Genomic DNA, 24,912 nt, shown 5'->3' with positions numbered 1-24,912 from the left:
ATAGATTGTAACTTCCATCAATGTAATTGTCTGCATCACTTTCAATCCCCCATGATTTTTATCTCGCAAATATATATATATATATATACATACATATATTTCCCTTTATTACATTCCAACCCCACCACCCCTTCCCTAATTAATTTTTCTGTTTTGGCTGTATATAGGCAACTCACAGCAGGGCCATAAAACAGATGGGGACTTCTCTTTGGTGTATGGGTCGCTCAGGTGGGTGTCTAGGATACAGGGTTGGGGATCGTTCCATCATGATAGGACAATAAATTAGCTATGTTTCCATTAACTTGCCCAGTGATTTTTTGGGGGGACATTTACAAAGTTCACATAGAGAATAGATGCGACAATTACCTGCTTAGGGTGCGTTCCCATTTAACTATAGACACACATGGCGAGGCGTGGCTTAACGTGCCCACACCTCCGAGTAGGTTACAGACGTAGGGTACTCCCTTTACTCCCATGTTAAATTGCCTACTTTACTCAGAACCCGACAATGGCTGTGTTCTTTTTAAAAATAATTCTATAACCATTTTGGATATGCTTGGTTGGTCGTTTTTAACATCCATGTCGTTCCATGTCGTTGTGTCGATTAAAACAGCTGGTCGTAATTACTTCACACAACAAAGATTATTTTTGCAACATTGCTTTTGTCGAATAAACCTGGGTCAATGGAAACCTGCCTAATGATAGAGTGTGCCGTTTTCTGTGTGTGTGTGTGTGTGTGTTGGTGTCTCTCTCTCGCTCTCTCTGACAGCTGTGTGATTCCTAATCAGTCCTCAAAGAGTTCCTCTTTGAGCCGATGGTAGCGCCCCTTGCTAGCCATTAGCTCCTGGTGTGTGCCTTGCTCCACCACCTCCCCACCCTCCATGAAGATGATGTGGTCAGCCTTCTCCACAGTCTGCAGCTGGTGGGCCACCACCAACACTGTCTGGCCCACTGAGCCTGCCAGGATGCCCTGCACCTGGGAGAGAGCATTAAGAACCCTATTGACATCATGTTATTGAAGCTATTAGATTTAGACTAAATAAAAATAGATTCTATGACTATATTGGGTCCTGGTTAAAGGTTATACCTAGGGCCCAGAGTTGTTCCTGCATAAGTCACATTGTGACTTCAATTGTGACCCCTCAAATAGATTCAGAGTCGGTAGTCTGTTGTAATTAGTCATGTTCATTCTGCAGTTGGTTTAGTTCCATGTTTTACTTTTGACATGAAAATCATGTAATATTGTTGTGCTATAGAGGTCTTTAATGTATACCGCATGCTGTGTGTTGATGTCCATGCCGCTGGTTGCCTCGTCCAGGATGAGGACCAGTGGCTCTCGAACCAGAGCTCTGGCGATGGCGATGCACTGCTTCTGTCCAGAAGACAGCTGCCCTCCACACTCACCTACATCTGAGAGATACACAGGACATTAGTGCTAGGCCAGCTAGTAGCTACACAGATAGATAGGCCTGTAACTCACAATACATCACACAGCAGATATCTCAAGCATTATACAACCGGTTGTTCCAGTCTTACACCTTATATCCTAACTTTGGTAGAGTCTTTTTGGCAGGCTTTTATGAAGGCAGAACAGCCCCTCTACAGAAAATACAATGCTTGCCAATGAATGACTGTGATGAATATGTGTCAATGCAATGGCCACAAGGTGACCAATCACTACCTACCTGTGTTGTAGCCCTGTTCCAGCGTACAAATAAAGTTGTGGACGTTGGCGCTCTTCGCGGCCTCTTTCACCTTCTCCAGGGTGCATCCCAGGAGGCCGTACTCTATGTTGTATCTGATAGAGCCAGAGAAGAGCACTGGTTCCTGGGACACCAGGGCCATCTTTCCTCAGGGAGAGATCATCATGAGGGTGTTTGGTTTAAAAACATATTAAAAACAATTGAACAAGTCATATGGTATGACTGTATGACACAGGAGGTATGTAGGCTAATGTGCAACTCTTGGACAGTAACATTGCTAAGAGAGGGAGTGAGCTGAACGGTCCTACTTTGCATAACAGTTGTTTACACATGTATAAAGGATTATGGAAAGCAGAGCCCTATCAATGAGCTAAAGCACTACAGCACATTATTGAACATGGTGGGGGTCCTGACTGTACCTTCTGATGCAGGTACTGGTGCTGGTAGCAGTGCAGGGGCTGTCCATCCAGCAGCACCTGGCCCTCCTTGGGCTCATACAACCTCGCGAGCAGGCTGACGCAGGAGCTCTTCCCGCAACCAGAGGGCCCCACCAGCGCTGTCATCTTCCCTGGATGCAGGTCCAGACTCACAGCCTGGCAGATAGATGGTTAGAGACATTTAACCAACCATATACTGGAAATTATTGCAGGTACAGGCAAGCATGGCAGGGAGATAATACAGTGCCTTCAGAATGTATTGACACCCCTTGACTTTTTCCACATTTTGTTGTGTTACAAAGTGTGATTAAAATGGATTTAATTGTGTCATTTTTTGCTAACGATCTACACAAAATACTCTGTAATGTAAAGGTGGAAGAAAAAAAATCCTAACATTTGTAAAAAATATATATGAAAAATATTAATACATTAATATATCTTGTTACATAAGTATTCAACCCCCTGAGTCAATACATGTTAGAATCACCTTTGGCAGCGATTACAGCTTTCTGGGTAAGTGTCAAGTTGGTTATTGATCATTGCTAGACAGCCATTTTCAAGTGTTGTCATACATGTGCTGTGTTGGATTTGCCCCAAACATAAAGCTTTGTATTCAGGACATAAAGTTAATTTCTTTGCCACATTTTCTGCAGTTTTACTTTAGTGCCTTATTGAAAAGAGGATGCATGTTTTGGAATATTTGTATTCTGTACAGGCTGCCTTCTTTTCACTCTGTCAGTTAGGTTAGTATTGTGGAGTAACAACAATGTTGACCCATCCTCAGTTTTCTCCTATCACAGCCATTCAACTCTGTAACTGTTTTAAAGTCAACATTGGCCTCATGGTGAAATCCCTGAGCAGTTTTCTTCCTCTCCGGCAACTGAGTTAGGAAGGACGCCTGTATCTCTGTATCCAATGTGTAATTAATAACTTGCTCAAAGGGATATTCAATGTCTGCTTCTTTTTAATCCATCTACCAATAGGTGCCCTTCTTTGTGAGGCATTGGAAAACCTCCCTGGTCTTTGTGGTTTAATCTGTGTTTGAAATTCACTGCTCGACTGAGGGACCTTACAGATGATTGTATGTGTGGGGTACAGAGATGAGGTAGTCATTCAAAAATCATGTTAAACACTATTATTGCACACACAGTGAGTCAAGCAACTTATTATGTGCCTTATTATGTACACATTTCTAAAAACATAATTCCACTTTGACATTATGAGGTATTGTGTGTAGGCCAGTGATAGACAATCTCAATTTAATCCATTATAAATTCAGGCTTAAACACAACAAAATGTGGAAAAAATGTAAAGGGGGTGTGAATACTTTCTGACAGCACTCTAACTACTTGGCCAACAGACATAAGGTACAGTGCATTTGGAAAGTATTCAGACCCCTTCACGTTTTCAACATTTTGTTACATTACAGCCTTACTCTAAAATTGATAAAATAAAAAAAATTCCCTCATCAATCTACACACATAATGAGAAAGCAAAAACAGGTTTTTATAAAGTTGTGCAAATTTATACAAAATTAAAAACAGAAATACCTTATTCATATAAGTATTCAGACCCTTTGCTATGATACTTGAAATTGAGCTCAGGTGCCTCCTTGATCATCCTTGAGATGTTTCTACAATTTGATTTGAGTCCACCTGTGGTAAATTAAATTGATTGGACATGATTTGGAAAGGCACACACCTGTCTATATAAGGTCCCACAGTTAACAGTGCATGTCAGAGCAAAAACCAAGCCATGAGGTCGAGGAATTGTCCGTAGAGCTCCGAGACAGGATTGTGTCAAGGCACAGATCTGGGGAAGGGTACCAACTCATTTCTGCAGCATTGAAGGTCCCCAAGAACACAGTGGGCTCCATCATTCTTAAATGGAAGAAGTTTGGAACCACCAAGACTCTTCCTAGAGCTGGCCACCCGGCCAAACTGAGCAATCAGGGTAGAAGGGCCTTGGTCAGGGAGGTGACCGAGAACCCGATGGTCACTCTGACAGAGCTCCAGAGTTCCTCTGTGGAGATGGGAGAACTTTCCAGAAGGACAACCATCGCCTTTATGGTAGAGTGGCCAGACGGAAGCCACTCCTCAGTAAAAGGCACATGACAGCCCGCTTGGAGTTTGCCAAAAGGCACCTAAAGGACTCTCAGACCATGAGAAACAAGATTCTCTGGTCTGATGAAACCAAGATTGAACTTTTTGGCCTGAATGCCAAGCGTCACATCTGGAGGAGGGATGTATTTCAGCAGCAGGGACTGGGAGACTAGTCAGGATAGAGGGAAGATGAACGGAGAAAAGTACAGAGAGATCCTTGATGAAAACCTGCTCCAGAGCGCTCAGGACCTCAGACTGGGGCGAAGGTTCACCTTCCAACAGGACAACGCAGGAGTGGCTTCGGGACAAGTCTCTGAATGTCCTTGAGTGGCCCAGCCAGAGCCTGGACTTGAACCCGATCGAACATCTCTGGAGAGACCTGAAAATAGCTGTGCAGCGATGCTCCCCATCCAACCTGACAGAGCTTGAGAGGATCTGCAGAGAATAATGGGAGAAACTCCCCAAATACAGGTGTGCCAAGCTCGTAGCGTCATACTCAAGAAGACTCGAGGCTGTAATCGCTGCCAAAGGTGCTTCAACAAAGTACTGAGTAAATAGTCTGAATACTTATGTAAATGTGATATTTCATTTTTCATTTTTATGCATTTGCAAACATTTCTAAAAACCAGTTTTTGCTTAGTCATTATGGGGTATTGTCTGTAGATTGATGAAGGTGGGAAAAAAACAATTTAATCAATTTTAGAATAAGGCTGTAACGTAACAAAATGTGGAAAAAGTGAAGGGGTCTGAATACTTTCCGAATGCACTGTATAGTTCAATAGTTAAATAAATAAACTACATCAAAAAAAATATATGATGCTGGTTCAAAGACAAGTCTCCCTATTAAAATATGTAATTGTATCGATAAATCCATGAAAATAGCAGGGCTATTACTCTGTTTTAAATATTGATACAATCTTTCATAACAGCTCATATCCTATGAATAGATGCTTACCTTCAGTGCAGGTGTATCTGGGCGTGAGGGATAGTAGAAGGTAACATTGTGGAAAGCAAGTTTCCCCTGAAGCTTTGCAGGAGCCAGCTCTCCTGCTTCTTTCTGATTGGGCTTTCTGTCCAGAAATGTGAACACCTTGGCTGCCGCCCCGACAGTGCTCAGCGTGTCTCCAAAGACATACACAAGTTGCTGACAACAACAACGAAAACATTTAAGTCAGTTTCACATCCGGTATTCAGAAAAATGACATGATAATTCAAAAGCCTGCTGGTGGTTAATTTGCTTACTTACCTTCATATTGGTCACCATGTCTTTCTGGAAGAGGACGAAAGCCAGCACACTGCCGATGCTCAGCTGGCCAGACGAGATGAGCCTCCGACACAGGAACAGCATGGCCACCTTCAGGCCCACTGTCACCATCTGGTCAGAGAAAAGACACAGAGGGGTATTGGATACAGGAACACATCACGTATATAGAGTACTGTATAAGAGTTAAAGGTGTTCAGTGTGTAGGGAGGTAGGGAGAGACAGACACATCATGTGGGATAGACTACAGATCCATGTTATTTACAGCACCCAGGGGTCTCAAACATCGATCATTGGGTCGTAGAGTTATCATTAGTTTCATTTTACCCTTCTCAGTAAAAGATGGACAGCACTGACGATGCCCTTGTGCTCCTGGACCTTGTACATCCTCTCCAGTGCTTGGTTGTACCTATCCAGCTCTTTCTCCTCAGCTCTGAAGCTGCGAACCGTTCTCACCGCCCCAATGGCCTGGGATGCCAGCTCCTTGGTCTGGGCCTGGCAGTCCTGCAGCTGCTTAATGAACTTCTGTTGGGTGGTACCAGTCAGACAGTCAGTCAATTAATCAATTAATCATAATTCTAGAAGCATCTGTCACTAACTAGTCAATAATCCCATTACTTTTCTATACTTGGTCTTTATTTTGTCTACATTGCTGTCAGAGTTATAGCTGCATTGGTGTTTAGGTGTTGTTCTAGCTACCTGGCTGTAGAGTGGGGTAAGTTGAGCCGGCATCACTCTGTCAAGGGAAATATAGTATTCTTTCTAAAAAGATATCTACATATATTTCAGGATGTTGTGTATCCCTGGAAATAATCAGAATTCATGTAAACATTACAGAAAACATAGCTTGTCCAAAAAAAGTGGTCTCTTGGCACAACTTTCCCCGGGTATGGGGTAAATTGAGCCGCGGGACAGGGTAAGTTAAGCCACCTACATATTTCTGTACTGAATTAAATATTACCACTACCTTTTTAAAACCATGTCTATCTTTATTTCCCCAAACACAATCTAACACAATCACTTTTTGTCTTTTAATAATTTTAAGCGTATTTTAACACAGGCTTAACACCTAACAAACACTTAGTACTTTTTTAACACTTTTAAGATAGGCCCTGTTGTTACCTCATATCCCAGCAACAATGCCTTGCATTACGCCTGGGAAGAAAACACTTCAATTTGCTCAATTTGCCATTGGCTCAACCATTGGCTCAATTCCCCCATGGCCATTGGCTCAACTTACCCCAAGGCAAACATTTTGACTATATTGGCCCACACAGCTACAAGGATGCACTTTCATGCTAGGTTTAGGACCTCATATTGAAACTTATAAAGACCCCAACTGATGTATAGTACAATCTTAAAATGATTTACTTTGGTTTACATACAAGTATCATATAACCTCTAACACAATACATTCACGTGGTGAAAATCATTTTAATTGACCTAACTTGCTTACCACTTTTTCTTCCTTCACAGACTGCATGAAATGAAGACCTCTTCCTAAATATTTGGTCAAATTATTAATTTTGTGTATGGTTTCCTAGAAACAAGGGTGGCTCAACTTACCCGACGCTCCCCTATTATATTTTAGGTGTTTGGGCATTGTTGCGTCTACCTGGTTGTATGTGTTATATTTGGTCTGCAGCAGGGTGAGGAGGGGCATCTCCACCATGGTGAGCAGGGTGAGCTGCCAGGACAGGCCCAGCATCAGGACCAGCATACCAGCCATCTTCACCAGGCTGCGCACCAGCACGTTGCTGTTCAGAGCCACAGAGCGTCCCATCTTGTCCACATCATGGCCCAGGCGTGAGGCAAGGCTTCCTGTGGGAGGAAGGACATCATTCATAAATCAATTGGATTATAATGGTAGATGAGCTTTAATATTTATACCAGAATCGTCTGTGACTAAGGATAGAGATCACATCACATGCCACCAAAACAAGAGAATAGGACATGGCATTAAATGCCAATATGTGTTATTATCCTATTACCTCTGTGATATAATACCCATCCCACTGGGCACAGACGTCAATTCAACGTCTATTCCACGTTGGTTCGACCAGTGTGTGCCCAGTGGGATGTTCCTGTGTCCATCATCTCACCTGGTTTGTTCTCCTCAAAGAAGTGTATGTCCTGTTGCACCAGGTTGTGAAACAGCATGTGTCTCATCCTCTTGTTGAGTCTGGATAGGCTGCACATGAACAAGCCCCCTCGCAGGCCTGAGCACAGAGCACTGAGGGGAAAAACCACAGAAAGGTCACAGACAGGTCAATCAACAATCACAGAAGGGTCTATCATTATTCTCTCTGTCTATTCACAGATAAACCAAAACACAGAGGAGAGGAAACAACCAAAGGAAAAACTAGAGAAAGTAAAAGAGGAAGCGAAACCTGTGTACCTTCCTAGTGAGACGAGTCCCATGCCTCCAATGGCATACATGAAGCTGTTGTGCTGGTACTGACCACTCAGCGTATCAATGACCTTCCCCTGGTAGTAAGGGATAAAGGTCTCACCTGCAACAACAAGAATGGCTCGATCAAAACGGTTCACTTGAACGGATGGCGTAAGTAAGAATAATTATAGCTAAAAAATAATTAGCTCAACAAATTCCTTGAAAACAATTGATAACAGAATACAAACGAACGCATGTGCTTGGCATGCACATTTGAAATTACTTTTACACAACGCTATACTCACAGATGACAGCAAGGCTGAGGAAGAGGAAGGCTGCAGCCAGGTAGAGGGCATCTGGTCTGCAGTATCGCACCATCCTCATCAACAGTGCCCTGGCCTCCTGTTTCTTCTCCTTCTCCTTCCCCTGGTTCCCTCCATCATCAGGGAAGCCCAGCTCCCATGCCAGGCAGGCCACAGTGGAGGATACCAGGGCCAAGACCACCATGCTTGGGTCAGGCACCGGACCCAGGTTGTCGGCAGTCAGTGCCGGCAACATGACCATCTGTCCACTTTCAAACACAGGAGGCAAGAGGCAGAGCACTGCCACCCATCTCCTCAGCACTGGCTGTGGCTTTCCATCAGTGAGCACCAGGTTGATTGAATGGTGCAATACCCACCTTAGGGCTCCAAAGGCCCATAACCCCACCAGTCCTCCACTACTGGAGAACTCAAGTAGCACTAACCCAGTCCACAGTGCCCCCCACAGCACTAGGTCATAGAGAAGAACCAACCCATATGTTTTTAAACGAGCCATGGCCAATAGGTAGAGTTACAGCAGTATCTCAATTGTGTTTATCCTGGAAAGAAAAAAAAAATGAAATCGGTAAATCGGTAAATCGATATGGTGCTCATTATTACCCTAACAATAGCAATGCCTTTACATGCATGATATCAATATCCATAATGAGCGCACAAGACACATGGGCAGTATCTATTTTAGTATAGTAATACAATATAGTATAATGCATACATGGAAGACACGGAGTTTCAGAAAAAGAAAGGGCCGATGGCATGCCCATCATAAAATCGATGGAGACTGTAGACAGCTGGCTTAATCAAATGAAGTCATAACAGAAAACATATTTGGTAGTCTATCATCCACACTGACAATTGCCCTGCATAACTCTACATTCTTAGAAAAGCTAACAATATTCTTACCATCGTCTTCGCTTGTTTTCATGCAGCTGGTTACACGTTACAGTAAAATACATGGATACTTTTACTTTCACTTTCTACTGGCCACCAGAACAACAAGATCTCTGCGAGCAAACGTTTGAAGTGTTTAGCCTACTCCAGTCCTAGCCTATATGTCAACATTTGACTAGAGCTTTGTAACTGACAACTTGACAACTACATTTAAAATAATGTAAACAGAAATATTTTGCTTTGGGAGAATATCAATTGCATTTCCTTGGAAAAACTCTCAATCGCGTTATCCTCGCGTCCTCTCTCATCGCCTCCTTCTCAAACCCCATTGGATGAGAAGGTCAGAGGGGCGGGACCTCTGACTTTCACATCCAATGGGTTTTGAGAATGAAGCGAGGAGCGGACGCGAGGAATCAAGGAGATACAATTGAGATTCTCCCTTTGATTTCAGCTCAAAAACCCTTCCACCTTATTTTCATCTTGACCTGGCAGGCAACGCTAATTGTTGCCACATCATGGCATACATCTATGAATTTGGAACACTCCCTTCTCAGAAGATTATTTTAAGGAATAGCCTCGAACGACAGCTTCTTTGCACTGAAAAATGAAAAACACGTTTTTTAAGGTGACATTTATTCTAATTTCCATAATAATTTTATATAAATAATGATTTGTATAAAATATATATATATATATATCATTATTTGGTACCAGTGCAAGAAACAATAGTCATTTCTATGAAAATACCTATGAATTGTTCCATGACAAGGGAGCCATAGCCAGCGGCAGACTGGGCATCTGGCATTTCGGGCAAATAGCAGATGGGTTGGTCAATTTTTTGCCTACCTTTTTGATGTTGCAAAATGATAATTATTTGGCCCCTTGGGGCCTCAAAGAAAAAAATGGGCCTGTGTGGGGACCTGGAGTAGAAATTGGGGGGCCTCAAGGGGGAAAAAATGGTCTGGTGTGTTAGAAATGCCAGGGCCGATTTTTGGTCCCAGTCCGCCCCTGGCCATAGCCTAAAAAGTATGCTGCCACATATGTGACTATGTTCCTTAGAGTAATCTCTTCTTGATGATACCTGAAATACGAGTAGGTTGAGAAGTAACATAAATCTCCAACACCTACAGTACTTGCTTCAGTCTTTGACAATGAAAAGCACCCATGTCCTAGTGACTCCTGCATTTTTACACAATACATTCTCAGTCATACCAGTAAGCTACTGATCGTTGAACATATCAACAAGACATGAACAGAATCATAAACAAATGTGTTTAGGCCCAAAAAATCAAAGATTTCTTGAGATTAAGAACTTGACGTTGATATGCTCAATCAATGATATCAGTCTTAATAAACTGGTAGGCTTACAGTACTCATCATTCAGTTGAGGTTTCTTCTGGTGTAGTATGTATAGGAAATTGAATAGGCCTACAGATACTAAATGTTTATTTTGATTGATTCCATGTACAAGGCACATCTATTTTTTGCACAGTCTTGCTTGTTGAAGGGTGGAGAGGGATTCCTAAGGTGGCATGTCTTCTTGAACATGACATTGATGAATGTGTAACAGGGTGTGAGGAAAAGGCACAAGTTTATGGATTATGGCATGTGTGAAAAAGTACTGCATTTGATCACCAATAACAGTATCATACACTTGTACTTTAAGATCAGCAGCACATGATATACAATCACAGAATCGTGGGAAGTATACATCTGTGAGTTTGGTGTATGTATTTGGACAGTGACGCTGTTCACAGGCGGGCGGCATCCCCCGTCTCAGAGTCTGAGGCCTTGTCTTTGTCCCCCTTTGTGGGCACACTGCTGTATTGGCACTGGGAGACCACGTTGTTAACACTGGCAGGCTTTGGTGGGGAAACCTGAGGTGGCACCTGCTGCCCCTTTAGCACCCTTCTATCCAGCCAGTAGAAAGACACCATGAGGAATACAGCTGATGAGGCAACAGTAGCACTGCAGGCGAAGAAGACGTAAAAATACTCCCCAGTTCTGTCCACCATGATTCCTGTAACAACAAACGTGGTCAACAACAACAATAACAGGAGCCAATCAGCATTAGTAGAGCCCCAGCAGCGCATGAAAGGCTGATCATGATGACATAAGAGGATAACTACACCAATAACAGAGCATTACCACAGAGGTTCCTAAACCCAGAGGCACAACATCGCAAGACTTCCAGAAACGCTTGCGAAGCAGACCAGGCCAGGGTTTGGGGTTTGAGAAGTCAATGAGAGAAGTGAAACATTCTTCCTTAGTTGTTTATTTTCTCGAAATCTAAAGCACAACCTAGATTACAGCCAATGTCTTAAGCAGTTGAACATGTTATTACTCCAACCTGGTGAAAGTGACAAACTGACACGTTTCCATTTTCGTCATAAACAACTTTATATCGAAGGTGTGCCTTTGATTTTGACGGCGCGAGACGACCGTTAGACCAGATGACGTGTTTCTGCGCATGAGCTTAGCTAGCCAACGTCGCCATGACATCGGGATTTCTATTGGAGAAGCAGTTTCTGCCTATCTTCATACTGTGCCGTCTTTGATTCTACCATTGCACAGTGAAACTCAGCCAACCACATAAGCAGTCAGACAGAAGTAGGTTGCATACCTGACATTTGCGCTGGAATGGCCCCTCCCCCCAGGAAAGAGGGAGCTGAACATTCCATTCTTATTCAAGTCTGTCTGCTATTTATTCTAAGACCACCCTGCAACATGCACAAACAGGCACGAGCACCGAGGGACGCACATATTCATGTACACACACACACACAGCCTGGTTTCCCTTGGACACACGATTGGTTAGATGTCAGTGCGATCCAAGCAACAGGATATGCTGCTTGCCTCTGACCACAGCTTGTGATATGCCTAGCACTCCTTCAAGTTACGCTACAGCACACACACACACACACATCCTCCCCCGCAGGGAGTTCGGTACCTGCGAGCGGGGGCCCGATCAGCAGCGTGACACTCTCCATGATGGCGAGCAGGCCCAGGGCAGCTGGGAAGCGACTCATGTCCAACGTATCCATGAGGACGGTGAACATCAGCGAACCCACCACGCTCATGGACAGGCCGTAGGTCACCACATACACCAACAGCACGGAGAAGCTGGCATCGATACAGCAGATACTATTACTCAGCCCATTCATCAGCAGAGCAGCAGAGAACACGTAGATGTGGCGCCCCTTGAACCAGGGTAGGCTGAAGAGCAGGCCAATGGGCGGCCGCACCACGATGTTGACGATACCCAGGATGGAGAGGAGGAGGGCGGCCCGGCTCTGCTCCATGTCGTGGGCCGTGGCGTAGGGCACCAGGTAGATCAGCGGCACCACGAAGCCAAGCATCATCCAGGTGATGCCCACAGCGTACAAACGGTACCGCAGGTTGTTACGTAAGAGGTCAAATGCCATGTGATGGTGCAGGGCGGACGTCAGACCGGCCCACAAGGCCCTCATCCTCCCCGTTGGCTTCTCCTCCTCCGGCTGAAGAGGCCTGTGGTTCATCAGGGGCTGGCCACGGTGTCTGCGGCCCCATAGGGGCCTCATCACAGCTCCGCACACGCAGCAGTTGAGCAGGACGGCCCCCAGCACCAGAAAGCTCCCCCGCCAGCCCAGCTCAGTGTGGAGGTAGTTGCCCAGGAGAGGCAGGGTGCACAAGCCCAGGGCAGTGCCCGAGGACGACACTGCGTTGGCGAAAGCCCGCCGCCGCACAAAATAGTGCCCGAGAATGGTCACTGCGGGCTGGAAGCTGAAGCAGAATCCAAGTCCTGTCAAACGAGAAGACAATGAATAAGGCACATGGCTGAATGCATGGGAGTTGGTAGAGGTTGCCCCTAACCACTAATACAGGGTCACATTTTTTTCACCTTCCTTAATAATGGTAAGGATTGGGATGTAGGGTTATCTGATTCTAGATCTGTGGTTAGATGTTAACTGCTATGTGGAGTGACTCCATGTGTGTGTATGTGGGAGGGTAGTGACCTGTGATAACCCCAGCTGTGACGTAGAGCTCAGTGATGGTGTGGGTAAACGAGCTGGCCGCCATTCCAAGCCCACTCAAGACCCCGCCCAGCATCACCGTCGTCCGGCAACCAAACCTCTCCACCAATACACTGCAGAATGGACCTAAAGGAGGAGACATGCTATTGGTTAAACACACAAAGACCTCATAGAAAGTACAGTAAAATTTAGAGCCTTAGGTACAAGGGAATTTCCCTAATCCAACAATCTTTGCATAACTGCCCTCTATGGCTATATTTATATTAAACAAAGTGGTGGTTTGTCCAGGGCCTTTTGCACCAGATGGGACCCCAAGCACAACCCTAAAGAGATACAATGACTTATTGTAAACTGAACAACGTTTGGGTTGTGTTTCATGGCCAGGATCATATAACTGCTGTTGAGCGAAAACAGAAGGTTCAATGCTCTGCGAGAACCCGCCCCACACACACTTTTTATTTTAGCCTCTCCTATTGTTATTGTTTGGCTTACTAGAAGGAAATCTGCAGAAGCAATCATTGCAGTGGGTGCACCAGACTCAACATTAAAAACAACCATGTCTCTCATTGGCTCCTTGTCTATATTCAGTTTTCATTGCATTGGAGCATTGGCACCAATATGGAGTTCTCAGTAAGATGCCCAGTAAGCAGTGGTGTAGTGGTGCATGGAGAAGTGGGTATACTCTAATTTTGCCCACAATTTCCCAAACGGCCCACCCGGCGAAGGAATGGCGCCCTGTGTGAAAAGTTCTATGACAAACAGTGACATACACTCTGAATGACCTAAAATGATAAATCCCATATTGGTCTTCTACAGTCAGGCCAACCCAAGCTGTACTGTGCAGTAGGCTAATAGTAGGCCTACTATTGAAACAGATAAATGAGACTGTCAACTGAGTCAGACATGTTTCTTCTTCAGGTTTTCACTCTCAAAGTCACACTTTTTAAAATTGGAAGTTCTAAGTCCACAACAATGCTTAAACCACATCAGGAGACCACTTTTGAAGTCTGGGGAAAATCTAATAAATTATAAATTTGAGTGTAGTTACCCTTTAATTCAACTGTGTCGGCACCTAGCACTGTTGTTTGGTTAGTGGGTTTCTGTAGCACACATGAGATGGAGTTTGGAAAACAAATGGCCACTGTATTGATGCAAATAATCATGATATCATTCTGCCAGGTAGGCATACACTCTTAGAAGAAAAGCTTCTGGATAGAACCAAAAAGGGTTCTATGCTTGCTTCATATATGGCACTCCTTAAGGTTCTATATACAGTAGAACAGAAATTGTGGTTCAGTGAAGAAGAACCCCTGTGGTTATGATCAAAGAACCCTACAAAAGGGTTCTATATTGAAATTTTAGGGGTGCCATATATGAAGCAAGCAATATAACCTTTTTTACCTTTCCATCTACCAGAAGACGGTTAGGCCTATTATTAGCACCGCTATATTTTTCCTGTTCCTTAAATTGTTTGAAACCTGTACATTTGACTTATTATTTGGCATGCGTTAGCTAGCATCAAAGTATCCTATAGCCAAAATCCCACCATAGAAACGTGGAGGCAATTATTTTATAAAGACTTCCTCATATGCGCTCTCCTGTTCTATTGGTTTTCAACTCAACTTTCATTCATTGTCTATCAGCCAAAGGCATTATCCTAGTCATACTAGCATGATAGTTGTTGCATCTTTTGATCTCACCTCTTTCAAAATGTCTAACAGATATTTCCATCTCTTTCCATGAAACCGCTTGCATGAGCGGTGATTATTTTAGAACTATGTTTTCCCGCAAATTGCATTTTGGAACAACGAACAGCCCTTGCTGTCTCTGCCGGGCCGGTTCCCCTCTCCACTGGGGTTCTCTGCCTCTAACCCTGTTGCAGGGGCTGAGTCACTGGCTTGCTGGTGCTCTTTCATGCCGTCCCTGGGAGGGGTGCGTCACTTGAGTGGGTTGAGTTACTGACGTGATCTTCCTGTCTGGGTTGGCGCCCCCCCCTTGGTTTGTGCTGTGGTGGAGACCTCTGTGGGCTATACTCGGCCTTGTCTCAGGATTGTAAGTTGGTGGTTGGGGATATCCCTCTAGTGGTGCGGGGGCTGTGCTTTGGCGGAGTGGGTGGGGTTATATCCTTCCTGTTTGGCCCTGTCCGGGGTTTCTTCGGATGGGGCCACAGTGTCTCCGGACCGCTCCTGTCTCAGCCTCCAGTATTTATGCTGCAGTAGTTTATGTGTCGGGGGCTGGGGTTAGTTGGTTATACCTGGAGTACTTCTCCTGTCTTATCCAGTGTCCTGTGTGAATTTAAGTATGCTCTCTCTTAATTCTCTCGTTCTCTCTTTCTCTCTGAGAACCTGAGCCCTAGGACCATACGTCAGGACTACCGGGCATGATGACACCTTGCTGTCCCCAGTCCGCCTGGCCTTGCTGCTATTCCAGTTTCAACTGTTCTGCCTGCGGCTACGAAACCCCTACCTGTCCCAGACCTGCTGTTTTCAACTCTTTAATGATCGGCTATGAAAAGCCAACTGAGAGACCTGAGCCCTAGGACCATACGTCGGGACTACCGGCCGTGGTGACTCCTTGCTGTCCCCAGTCCGCCTGGCCTTGCTGCTATTCCAGTTTCAACTGTTCTGCCTGCGGTTATGGAACCCCTACCTGTCCCAGACCTGCTGTTTTCAACTCTTAATGATCGGCTATGAAAAGCCAACTGAGATTTATTCCTGATTATTATTTGACCATGCTTGTCACTTATGAACATTTTTGAACATCTTGGCATGGTTCTGTTATAATCTCCACCCGGCACAGCCAGAAGAGGACTGGCCACCCCTCATAGCCTGGTTCCTCTCTAGGTTTCTTCCTAGGCTTTCGCCTTTCTAGGGAGTTTTTCCTAGCCACCGTGCTTCTACACCTGCATTACTAGCTGTTTGGGGTTTTAGGCTGGGTTTCTGTACAGCACTTCGAGATATTAGCTGATGTAAGAAGGGCTATATAAAATAAAATTGATTGATTGAAATTGATTGGAACATTTGCACATCGGCCTACTGCCTACTGCCATGTGCACATTGTTGCGTTTAAAATGCTAAACATTCTAAACATTTTTTATTGATACGGCATATACCTCACTACACTACTTTGATACGCATCATGGGGATTAAGAAGTGAGTATACGCAATGCCCACAGAAAAAGTGGGTATATGGCGTATACCTGCGTATACCCTCCACTACACCAGTGGTGGAAAAAGTACAACATTGTCATACTTGCGTAAAAGCAAAGATACCTTAATAGAAAATGACTCAAGTAAAAGTGACCCAGTAAAATAATACTTGAGTAAAAGGTTTTAAATGTACTTAATTACAGTGGTGGAAAAAGCACTCAATTGTCATACTTAGTGGAGCCAAGTGGTGCACCAAAGGGAACTTAAGTGCAACAAGTAGTAAAAACTGTAAGGTAGCTGGCAAGTACAACCTGATACTGCAAGGTCAATGAAATAAGTAATGTACCAGCTTACTGATTGCTCAGTTTAGCTTTTGACTCATCTTAATTCAGTTCTGGTGATTTTGTGTTGTCGTTGCTTTGAGGCAGTGGACACACATACACAACTTTTCCAGATGTTTAGGGCTTGAAACCCAAATAGAAACAGACCCCTTGTGAGTGGCTGACTAAAGGAAGGCAGCTCATGTGGTGCTACACAGCGTTAGTGTGTGTAAGGGAGAGTGACCATCCTTGAAATCTCCCTTATCAAATAAACAAACAGGAGATATGTTGACACTCATAATGTATGCCCTTTCCATGGGTTTTGTGTCTGTCTGATCTGACCAGTCACTATGAGACAGCAAACCTCTGCACTGTAAATCAAATGTTTGCACAGTGAATGATCATGACAGGCTGAGTGGGTTAGAAGATATGCTTTAAGTGTTTTAAAAAGTAAGGAAGTCTTGTACTGTACTAGACTGTCAGTGATCACTGAACTCTCTTTGAGCACATTTCCCCACAAGCATATATGAATGTGTCACTGCAAAAAGAACCCTGAAAAAACCCTACTTAAAATCAGAAGGTGAATCTATGGAAACTAGGATGTGACTACTACCATACCTCCAGCATGAAGCACTGATGTCATTATTGAAGGCACCCAGGAAGTCTCTTGGTTGCTGGCCTGGAACTCCATCTGTAGGTCCGTGTAGAAAATTCCCATGCAGGAGGGGAAGCCCAGAGTCAGGGCTAGCACCAGGATGGTGGCCACCAACACCACCCAGCCCCAACCCCCATCAGGTGCAGTGACGGCCCCATCCATGGCCACAGGGACTATGGGTTCAGACTTGCCATTCTCCACCTCTTCAGAGTCCATGATCTCTCCATTCTTCTGCCCCATGTTAGGTGTCTGCTCAGGGGCCTTGCTCTCCATCTGGAGGCTGTCACAGTCCCCTGCCCCCTTGCTGCCTTTCCTCCGGTTCATCCTCTGCTCAGATGCTGAGGCAATGCCCTAGTAGTAGCTTGCCAGGGTGAATGACACTCACTAATATATTCCATCTCACAGTGTATCTCCTCCTCAGCAATGAATATGCCTGTTAAATAGGTGGGAAAAAACATGAGCAACCTGATTTGTCCTCTGGCTACGTTGTGTCAAGTCTTGTTTGTAGCAAAGCATCAGACACACCCTTTGCATAGCTTGTGGCAAAAACGATCTGGCTGTCACTTCATAAATAGGAAAGATAAGACCACCTCAAAACGAAACTAACTTTTCCAAGGTCTAGTGTAATCTGTATGCATAAAAGTAAGGGCAGATTTCCACTATTGGTGTCTGTTAATGAAGGGGGAAGGGAGTAGGATATAGATACAGTGCCTTCGGAAAGTATTCAGACCGCTTGACTTTTTCGTGTTTTGTTACGTTACAGCCTTGGATTAAATACAAAAAAATCCTCAGCAATCTACACACAATACCCCATAATGACAAAGCAAAAACAGGTTGTTAGAAATGTTTAATAATTTATTAAACTTAAAAAACAGAAATAACGTATTTACATAAGTATTCAGACCCTTTGCTATGAGACTCGAAGTTGAGCTCAGGTGCATACTGTTTCCATTGATCATCCTTGAGATGTTTCTACAACTTGATTGGAGTCCACCTGCGGTAAATTCAATTGATTGGACATGATTTGGAAAGGCACACACCTGTCTATTTAAGGTCCCACAGTTGACAGTGCATGTCAGAGCAAAAACCAAGCCATGAAGTCGAAGGAATTGTCTGTAGAGCTCTGAGACAGGATTGTGTCAAGGCACAGATTTGGGGAAGGGTACCAAAAAATGTCTGCAGCATTGAAGGTCCCCAAGAACACAGTGGCCTCCATCATTCTTAAATGGAAGAAGCTTTGAACCACCAAGACTACGTAGAGCTGGCCGTCCGGCCAAACTGAGCAATCGGGGAGAAGGGCCTTGGTCAGGGAGGTGACCAAGAACCCGATGGTCACTCTGACAGAGCTCTAGAGTTCATATGTGGAGATGGGAGAACCTTCCAGAAGGACAACCATGTCTGCAGCACTCCACCAATCATGCCTTTATGGTTGAGTTGCCAGACGGAAGCCACACCTCAGTAAAAGGCCCGCTTCGAGTTTGCCAAAAGGCAAAGATTCTCTGGTCTGATGAAACTAACATTTCAACTCTTTGGCCTGAATGCCAAGCGTCACGTCTGGAGGAAACCTGGCACCATCCCTACGGTGAAGCATGGTGGTGGCAGCATCATGCTGTGGGAAAATAGCTGTGCAGCAACGCTCCCCATCCAACCTGACAGAGCTTCAGAGCATCTGCAGAGAAGAATGGGAGAAACTCCACAAATACAGGTGCGCCAAGCATGTAGTCATAACCAAGAAGACTCGATGCTGTAATTGCTGCCAAAGGTACTTCAACAAAGTACTAAGTAAAGGGTCTGAATACTTAAGTAAATTTCAGTTCTTTTAAATTAGCAACATTTTCAAAAAAACGGTTTTTGCTTTGTCATTCTGGGGTATTGTGTATAGATTGAGGAAAAAAAACAATTTAATAAATTTTAGAATAAGTCTGTATGGTAACAATTTCAAGGGATTTGGATACTTTCCGAAGGCACTGTATATGGCACGGGCACATATTTGCATGTGCTTGAGAAAGTCTAAAAGTTCGAATGAATGGCCTACTGTGCAAGACCTTTTCCGGATTAGATTTCTGGCTGTAATCTTTGTTTGTTTAGTGGTATTACTTACAAAAAAAGTGCCGTTTTGAAACTGCAGTAACTGCAGTCAACTGTGGTATTTTGGACGCAGTGATTGCAGCATACTGCACTCTGACAGCAATCTTTTTTCGTAAGTGACAAATTCGAATTGTGAGTGCGACTGTGCGTAATTCAGCTATAAAATGTCCAAACATAGCCTATAATTCGCATTTAGGCGCACATTCATGACAGGATGAGATGCATTTAATTTAGCTGTCATTTATCCCATTTTAACGCCTCAACGTGTGAGCCACTCTTCAAAGACGGCGGTACAGTGTATGCAATTTGGACACGCGCGGCATCATCGTCCAATTCAATTTTCAGTAACATTTGGTTCTTGTCATACTTTAGTCGCTTTGGCACTCTAGTAGCCTACCCAGGTGGCATGTCAATCTATTTGATATTAGGAATCTTAACTGTCGGAGATGCAAATATATCCGGGCCAAGAAAGACTCATCCAAACCACACCTTGATGCGTCCGAACTCCTAATTACTAGAGCGGCTGCTTTGAATCTATGTACAGCAACAGCACGACAACGCTCGAGATCACAACTCATCGAAAATAAGACTACGATTGTGAGAAAACAGTTTGCCTGCACTATAGCTTACTGTCTGTTATTATTGTTGAAGATTATCTTCATGGCTCAAATACTTGCCGTCAAAATACATAGGCTACATTTAGTTTAATTTATGTCCAGTCTCATAATAAAAACATTGACATAATAGGCAGGCAAGATCACTTGTTTTCAGTAGACTATCACATTGCTCACCAAATTGAGGTCGGCTAGAAAATGCCATTCTTACCTTTTGCGGCTACTCATTATTTGACGGCCATTAGCCTACTCCGCTTCGACCATTTTTACCCTCTCTACCATATCATAAACAAGCCAGCTGTAAGTCCTAGCCCCTGCCATGGAGCAACAATATCGTGTTATGGGGTGGGAGGAGAAAGGACGTAGGAGCGTTGGTGCATGATTATCACAAATTACATTACGAACACTCACATTTTTGGCCATTGGTAGGCTACTGTCAATCCAGAACAATCTGTCGTGGACATAAGTGGTAGAAAGTATCTGCTTTGACGAGGACAATTGTACAGTAGCCTAATGTGGTCGAAGAAATGGCAACGCTAGGCGCTTCCTTCCTCCTACTATAATGGTTTCACAGGAGGTTGGTGGCACCTTCATTGGGGAGGACGGCCTCGTGGTAATGGCTGGAGTGGAATAAGTGTAATTGTATCAAATACTTGGTTTCTATGTGTTTTATGCCATTCCCTTCGTTCCAGACATTATTATAAGCAGCCTCCACTGGATGGTTTATTTGCTCTGTAGGCTACTGCGCACAGAAGTAGTCATATTCATCAGTATATATTTCATGCTCAGGAGTCAGTAATGGCCTTGTAGCCTGGTCTCATAGACTAGACGTAACATAGTAAATGTAAATTCGTGAAACTAAATTAGTATGATATGTTACGTTTGGTATGGTTACATAAGACAGATGGTTATGTAAAAGGAATTTCCCCCTGGCTCTGCCACGGCATATAGTAATTACTATATTAACAACATTACGTTTTTATCGTAAACATCACTATTATTCAAACCACAAGCTATAACTAGCACATTTGTATTTCACTGGTAGAATCGGGAAGTTTCGACTCCCTGTGTAATCGTCTGCTCATAGTGAACCACAAAGTCCGGCATTCAATGCGAATGCTGATACCGCCCGCTATGTAGAGGGGGTGTGCCCACAAACTTGAATAATGGTGTTGTTTACTTTGAATGACCAACACACAGTAATCTCAGAATTTCTCTAGGCAAGATATTTTTTTAATGTTTATTTTTCACTGTTTGTCATTATGCCCTTGTGGTGTTCTGTACCTGGCTGTGCTAATTAAAAACAAGTGCGAAAATGAGTTCTCTCACCAAATGAGTTCTCTCACGTGGTCCTCTGTAGCTCAGCTGGTAGAGCACGGCGCTTGTAACGCCAAGGTAGTGGGTTCGATCCCCGGGACCACCCATACACAAAAATGTATGCACGCATGACTGTAAGTCGCTTTGGATAAAAGCGTCTGCTAAATGGCATATTATATTATTATTATTATTATTATTATTATTATATTACCTACCAGAAATTCAGCCCGATTCTGCCAGTGGCTTGCCGCTATCAAGAATGATGTGGTGACCAAAGAGTATCAGAGGGATTTTCAGGCTGAACTGATGGGGAACACATGTCGACAACAGCTGAGAAGTGATGCGATACCATCTACTTTTTTCCCCCTTCATAACAAAACAGAAGATTCTCAATTAGAGGTAATCTAACGTTAGTTTGCTAGCCTAGATGGGTATGTTAGCTAGTTAGCTAACGTTACAGTCCTGTATTGAACTCTGAAAGCCATCAGCTAAATCATATAGCTATCTTTTGGTATACACACTGTCAATCAATTTCACCTATGCCATGATAGTCACTGCTAGACTGGTAGCTACCTTGAGCAGAGTAAACACATTTGTTTGTTTGTTCTATCGTTGACTGACATTAGCTAATGTTATCAAATAAGAGTTTCTAAATTTGGTAGCCATCTATTCCAACCATTCTAGAAAACACACTTTTACTAAAAATATAATTGTCAATATAGCTAACTCACTTTCTGTTTGTGTGTTGGTAGCAATGACAATGTGTATACATCGTCTATGGTTGATTAGTTGGTTCTCAGCCAGTCTCAGCTGGCTAGCAATCTTGCTGCCAATTTTTTTATTTTTTTTATTTTATTTCACCTTTATTTAACCAGGTAAGCCAGTTGAGAACAGGTTCTCATTTACAACTGCGACCTGGCCAAGATAAAGCAAAGCAGTGCAATAAAAACAACACAGAGTTACATATGGGGTAAAAAACATAAAGTCAAAAATACAACAGAAAATATATATACAGTGTGTGCAAATGTAGCAAGTTATGGAGGTAAGGCAATAAATAGGCTATAGTGCAGAATAATTACAATAGTATTAACACTGGAATGCTAGATGTGCAAGAGATTATGTGCAAATAGAGATACTGGGGTGCAAAAGAGCAAAATAAATAACAATATAGGGATGAGGTAGTTGGGTGGGCTAATTTCAGATGGGCTGTGTACAGGTGCAGTGATCGGTAAGGTGCTCTGACAACTGATGCTTAAAGTTATTGAGGGAGATAAGAGTCTCCAGCTTCAGAGATTTTTGCAATTCGTTTTGCAAATTTAGTGACACTAGTTAGCTAAAAGCAAGCTGACAATATTGAAATGTCCATGTTAGGTATGCTTAGCTAGCCAGTCTCTAATAGAGATCAATACAATTAGTTGGGTGATTAAATTGTGATTTGTTGTGTATTTTGTTGTAGGTGGTACAGAATTTGATTCCACCAACATTTGCTTCCAACCCCTAGCTCTGGCCAAAATATTTACAAGGTGACGGCTAAAATAGCTCAATGTACAGCAAGCATGGTATAAACATAGATTGGATAGTGTTTGTATGGTTTATGTTATGGAGTTGCAGGTGGTTAGAGGTAGCCTAGGGACCACAGAGTACCTTCCAGACCATGTAATCAATTTCCAGGAGATGGAAGAGGACCAAACAGTTAGTGGTTAAGAAGCCCTACACCATTTTCGGCAGAGTCTTCTCCAGCTGGCCATTTACTGCAGACAGGACAAGCCCATCGCCTGAAGCACAAATAATCTCAGCTTCCCCAGCCCACCATTGCCAGTGTACCAGGACTATGGCTGCGTTTACACAGGCAGCCTAATTCTGATATTTGTTTCACTAATTGGTCTTTTGACCAATCAGATCAGTTCTGAAAAATTATCTGATGTGATTAAGTCCAATTAGTGGAACAAATATTTAGTTTATCAACCAGCTAATTATTAGAATCAGGTGTTCTAGATTAGGGTTGGAGTGAAAACCTACAGGACGGTAGCTCTCAAGGAACAGGGTTGGAGAGCCCTGATGTACAGGAGAGTGTACACTACTTTATGCTAACTCAAGAGAACTGGGTAATCAACAACAATGTTATATGGTAAAAGTAACATAGTATTACATTTACATTTTAGTCATTTAGCAGACACTCTTATCCAGAGCGACTTACAGTTAGTGAGTGCATACATTTTTCATACTAGTATGAACAGTGTAATACATTTCAGTGTGTCAGAGTGTGTCTCATGTGTAGAGACACAAGTGCAGAGAACGATTAGTTACCGGAGTGTATCTCCAGTTCTACGAGTGGAGCGGAGCCCCATAGGGGAGCTCTGCTCCTAATGGTTTACCCTCTGCCCTAAGGCAGCAGCAGCCTGAGACAAAATTATGCACACACCTACAGCCAATAGGAGTACAGGTGTCCCTATAAGAGGGGACGCTTCCCCTCAATCAGCCTCCCGAGATATTTTTCTTCATCGAGACTAGAGAGGGTCGTCAGGGCCTTAAGTCCTATGGGGCTCCGCTCCACTCATAGAACTGGAGTTACACTCCGGTAACTAATCGTTCTATATCGTGGAGCTCCGCCCCATAGGGGAGCTCTGCTCCTAATGGTTTAAGGCGGAGCGTAGCGCTCCAAAATGTACTCCCTGCCGAGCCTAACACTTCCCATCAAAACGAGAAAGTCAGGCCCAGCAATGGCTGTAACCGAGTCCCGCAGTACTGCAACTAAAAACCCCTACGGGCGTCACAATATACCGCGTCATCGGTTAAAAGACCCGCCCCACCTAGTCCAATGGCAATGCCAATGACTAGTGGGCAGATCACCAGAATAGAAGCCATACTAATCTGTACTAGCAGATAGATGTGCCTCAATATCCTGTGAAAACACTACCGACCACTAATGGAATGACATCAAATGTCACTCTACATTATGAACGCGGTAGACCGCCTCACTCACTCAATGGAATCCCAGAGATTAGTGGGCAGGAACAAAACATGAGTCATACTAACTGAACGAGCAGATAGATGACCTCATATTCTGTTAATCCACACATGCCTCTACTGTACTGAGCTTGTCAGTCAGGATTCATGCCAAAAATATGTTTTCTCATCCAAAGCGGACCTGATGGAAACCCAGTCCATAGTCCTGCTTTTCCCTCTCTTCCTAGCTCCAGATCTCCCTTCAGCTATGCTGAGTACAGACCGAGCCAAAGAGTTAGAAAACACATCTGTTAAAGACACGTCTTCCTAACCAAAAGCGGACCTGATGGAAACCTGTGTCCACAGTCCTGCTTCTCCTCTCCTTCTTGCTCAATATCTCCCTTCAGCCACGCTGAGTACAGATCGAGCCAGAGAATTGGAAGACATATCTAAGAGATAGAAACGGATAAATGGAGACGGCGTCGACCAGGATGCTGCTCTACAGATATCCTCTACTCCCGTTCCTCTAAAAAGGGCAGTAGAAGCCGCTACTCCACGAGTGGAGTGAGCTCTGATACCCTGAGGCAATTGCCGCCCTGCTACCTCATAAGCTGTCTCAATGCCTTCGCAAAGCCAGTGAGACAGCCTCTGTTTTGAAAGTGGTCTACCTAGTGCAGCCGCACTGTGACACACAAACAACTGAGGCG

General features: G+C 43.8%; 2 protein-coding genes across 3 annotated transcripts; both read right to left on the bottom strand.

Moving 5' to 3' along the window:
• Nucleotides 1-252: 252 nt before the first annotated feature.
• On the bottom strand, nt 253-10,446 carry tap2t (transporter associated with antigen processing, subunit type t, teleost specific). Its single transcript, XM_041852828.2, has 12 exons — nt 9,116-10,446; nt 8,201-8,754; nt 7,902-8,016; nt 7,606-7,736; nt 7,119-7,324; nt 5,831-6,028; nt 5,489-5,617; nt 5,198-5,386; nt 2,123-2,296; nt 1,686-1,845; nt 1,274-1,410; nt 253-976 (listed from the first exon to the last, which is right to left on the bottom strand). The coding sequence occupies exons 2-12, from the start codon at nt 8,709-8,711 to the stop codon at nt 785-787; spliced, it is 2,142 nt and encodes a 713-aa protein (XP_041708762.2). The 5' UTR covers nt 8,712-8,754; nt 9,116-10,446; the 3' UTR covers nt 253-784.
• An 86-nt stretch (nt 10,447-10,532) lies between these two features.
• LOC121543187 (monocarboxylate transporter 6-like) lies at nt 10,533-20,455 on the bottom strand. Of its 2 annotated transcripts, none has more exons than XM_041853016.1 (5): nt 20,354-20,455; nt 17,204-17,673; nt 13,099-13,242; nt 12,054-12,884; nt 10,533-11,123 (listed from the first exon to the last, which is right to left on the bottom strand). In XM_041853016.1, the coding sequence occupies exons 2-5, from the start codon at nt 17,562-17,564 to the stop codon at nt 10,855-10,857; spliced, it is 1,605 nt and encodes a 534-aa protein (XP_041708950.1). In that variant the 5' UTR covers nt 17,565-17,673; nt 20,354-20,455; the 3' UTR covers nt 10,533-10,854. The 2 variants fall into 2 exon arrangements, with proteins under 2 accessions (XP_041708950.1, XP_041708873.1); XM_041852939.1 differs by lacking the exon at nt 20,354-20,455 and adding an exon at nt 20,154-20,265.
• Nucleotides 20,456-24,912: the final 4,457 nt, after the last annotated feature.

This window comes from Coregonus clupeaformis, chromosome 1, assembly GCF_020615455.1.
Source record: "Coregonus clupeaformis isolate EN_2021a chromosome 1, ASM2061545v1, whole genome shotgun sequence".
Lineage (NCBI taxonomy): Eukaryota > Metazoa > Chordata > Actinopteri > Salmoniformes > Salmonidae > Coregonus > Coregonus clupeaformis.
The sequence above is the reverse complement of the archived record's forward strand: the minus strand, read 5'-3'. Positions and strand labels throughout refer to the sequence as shown.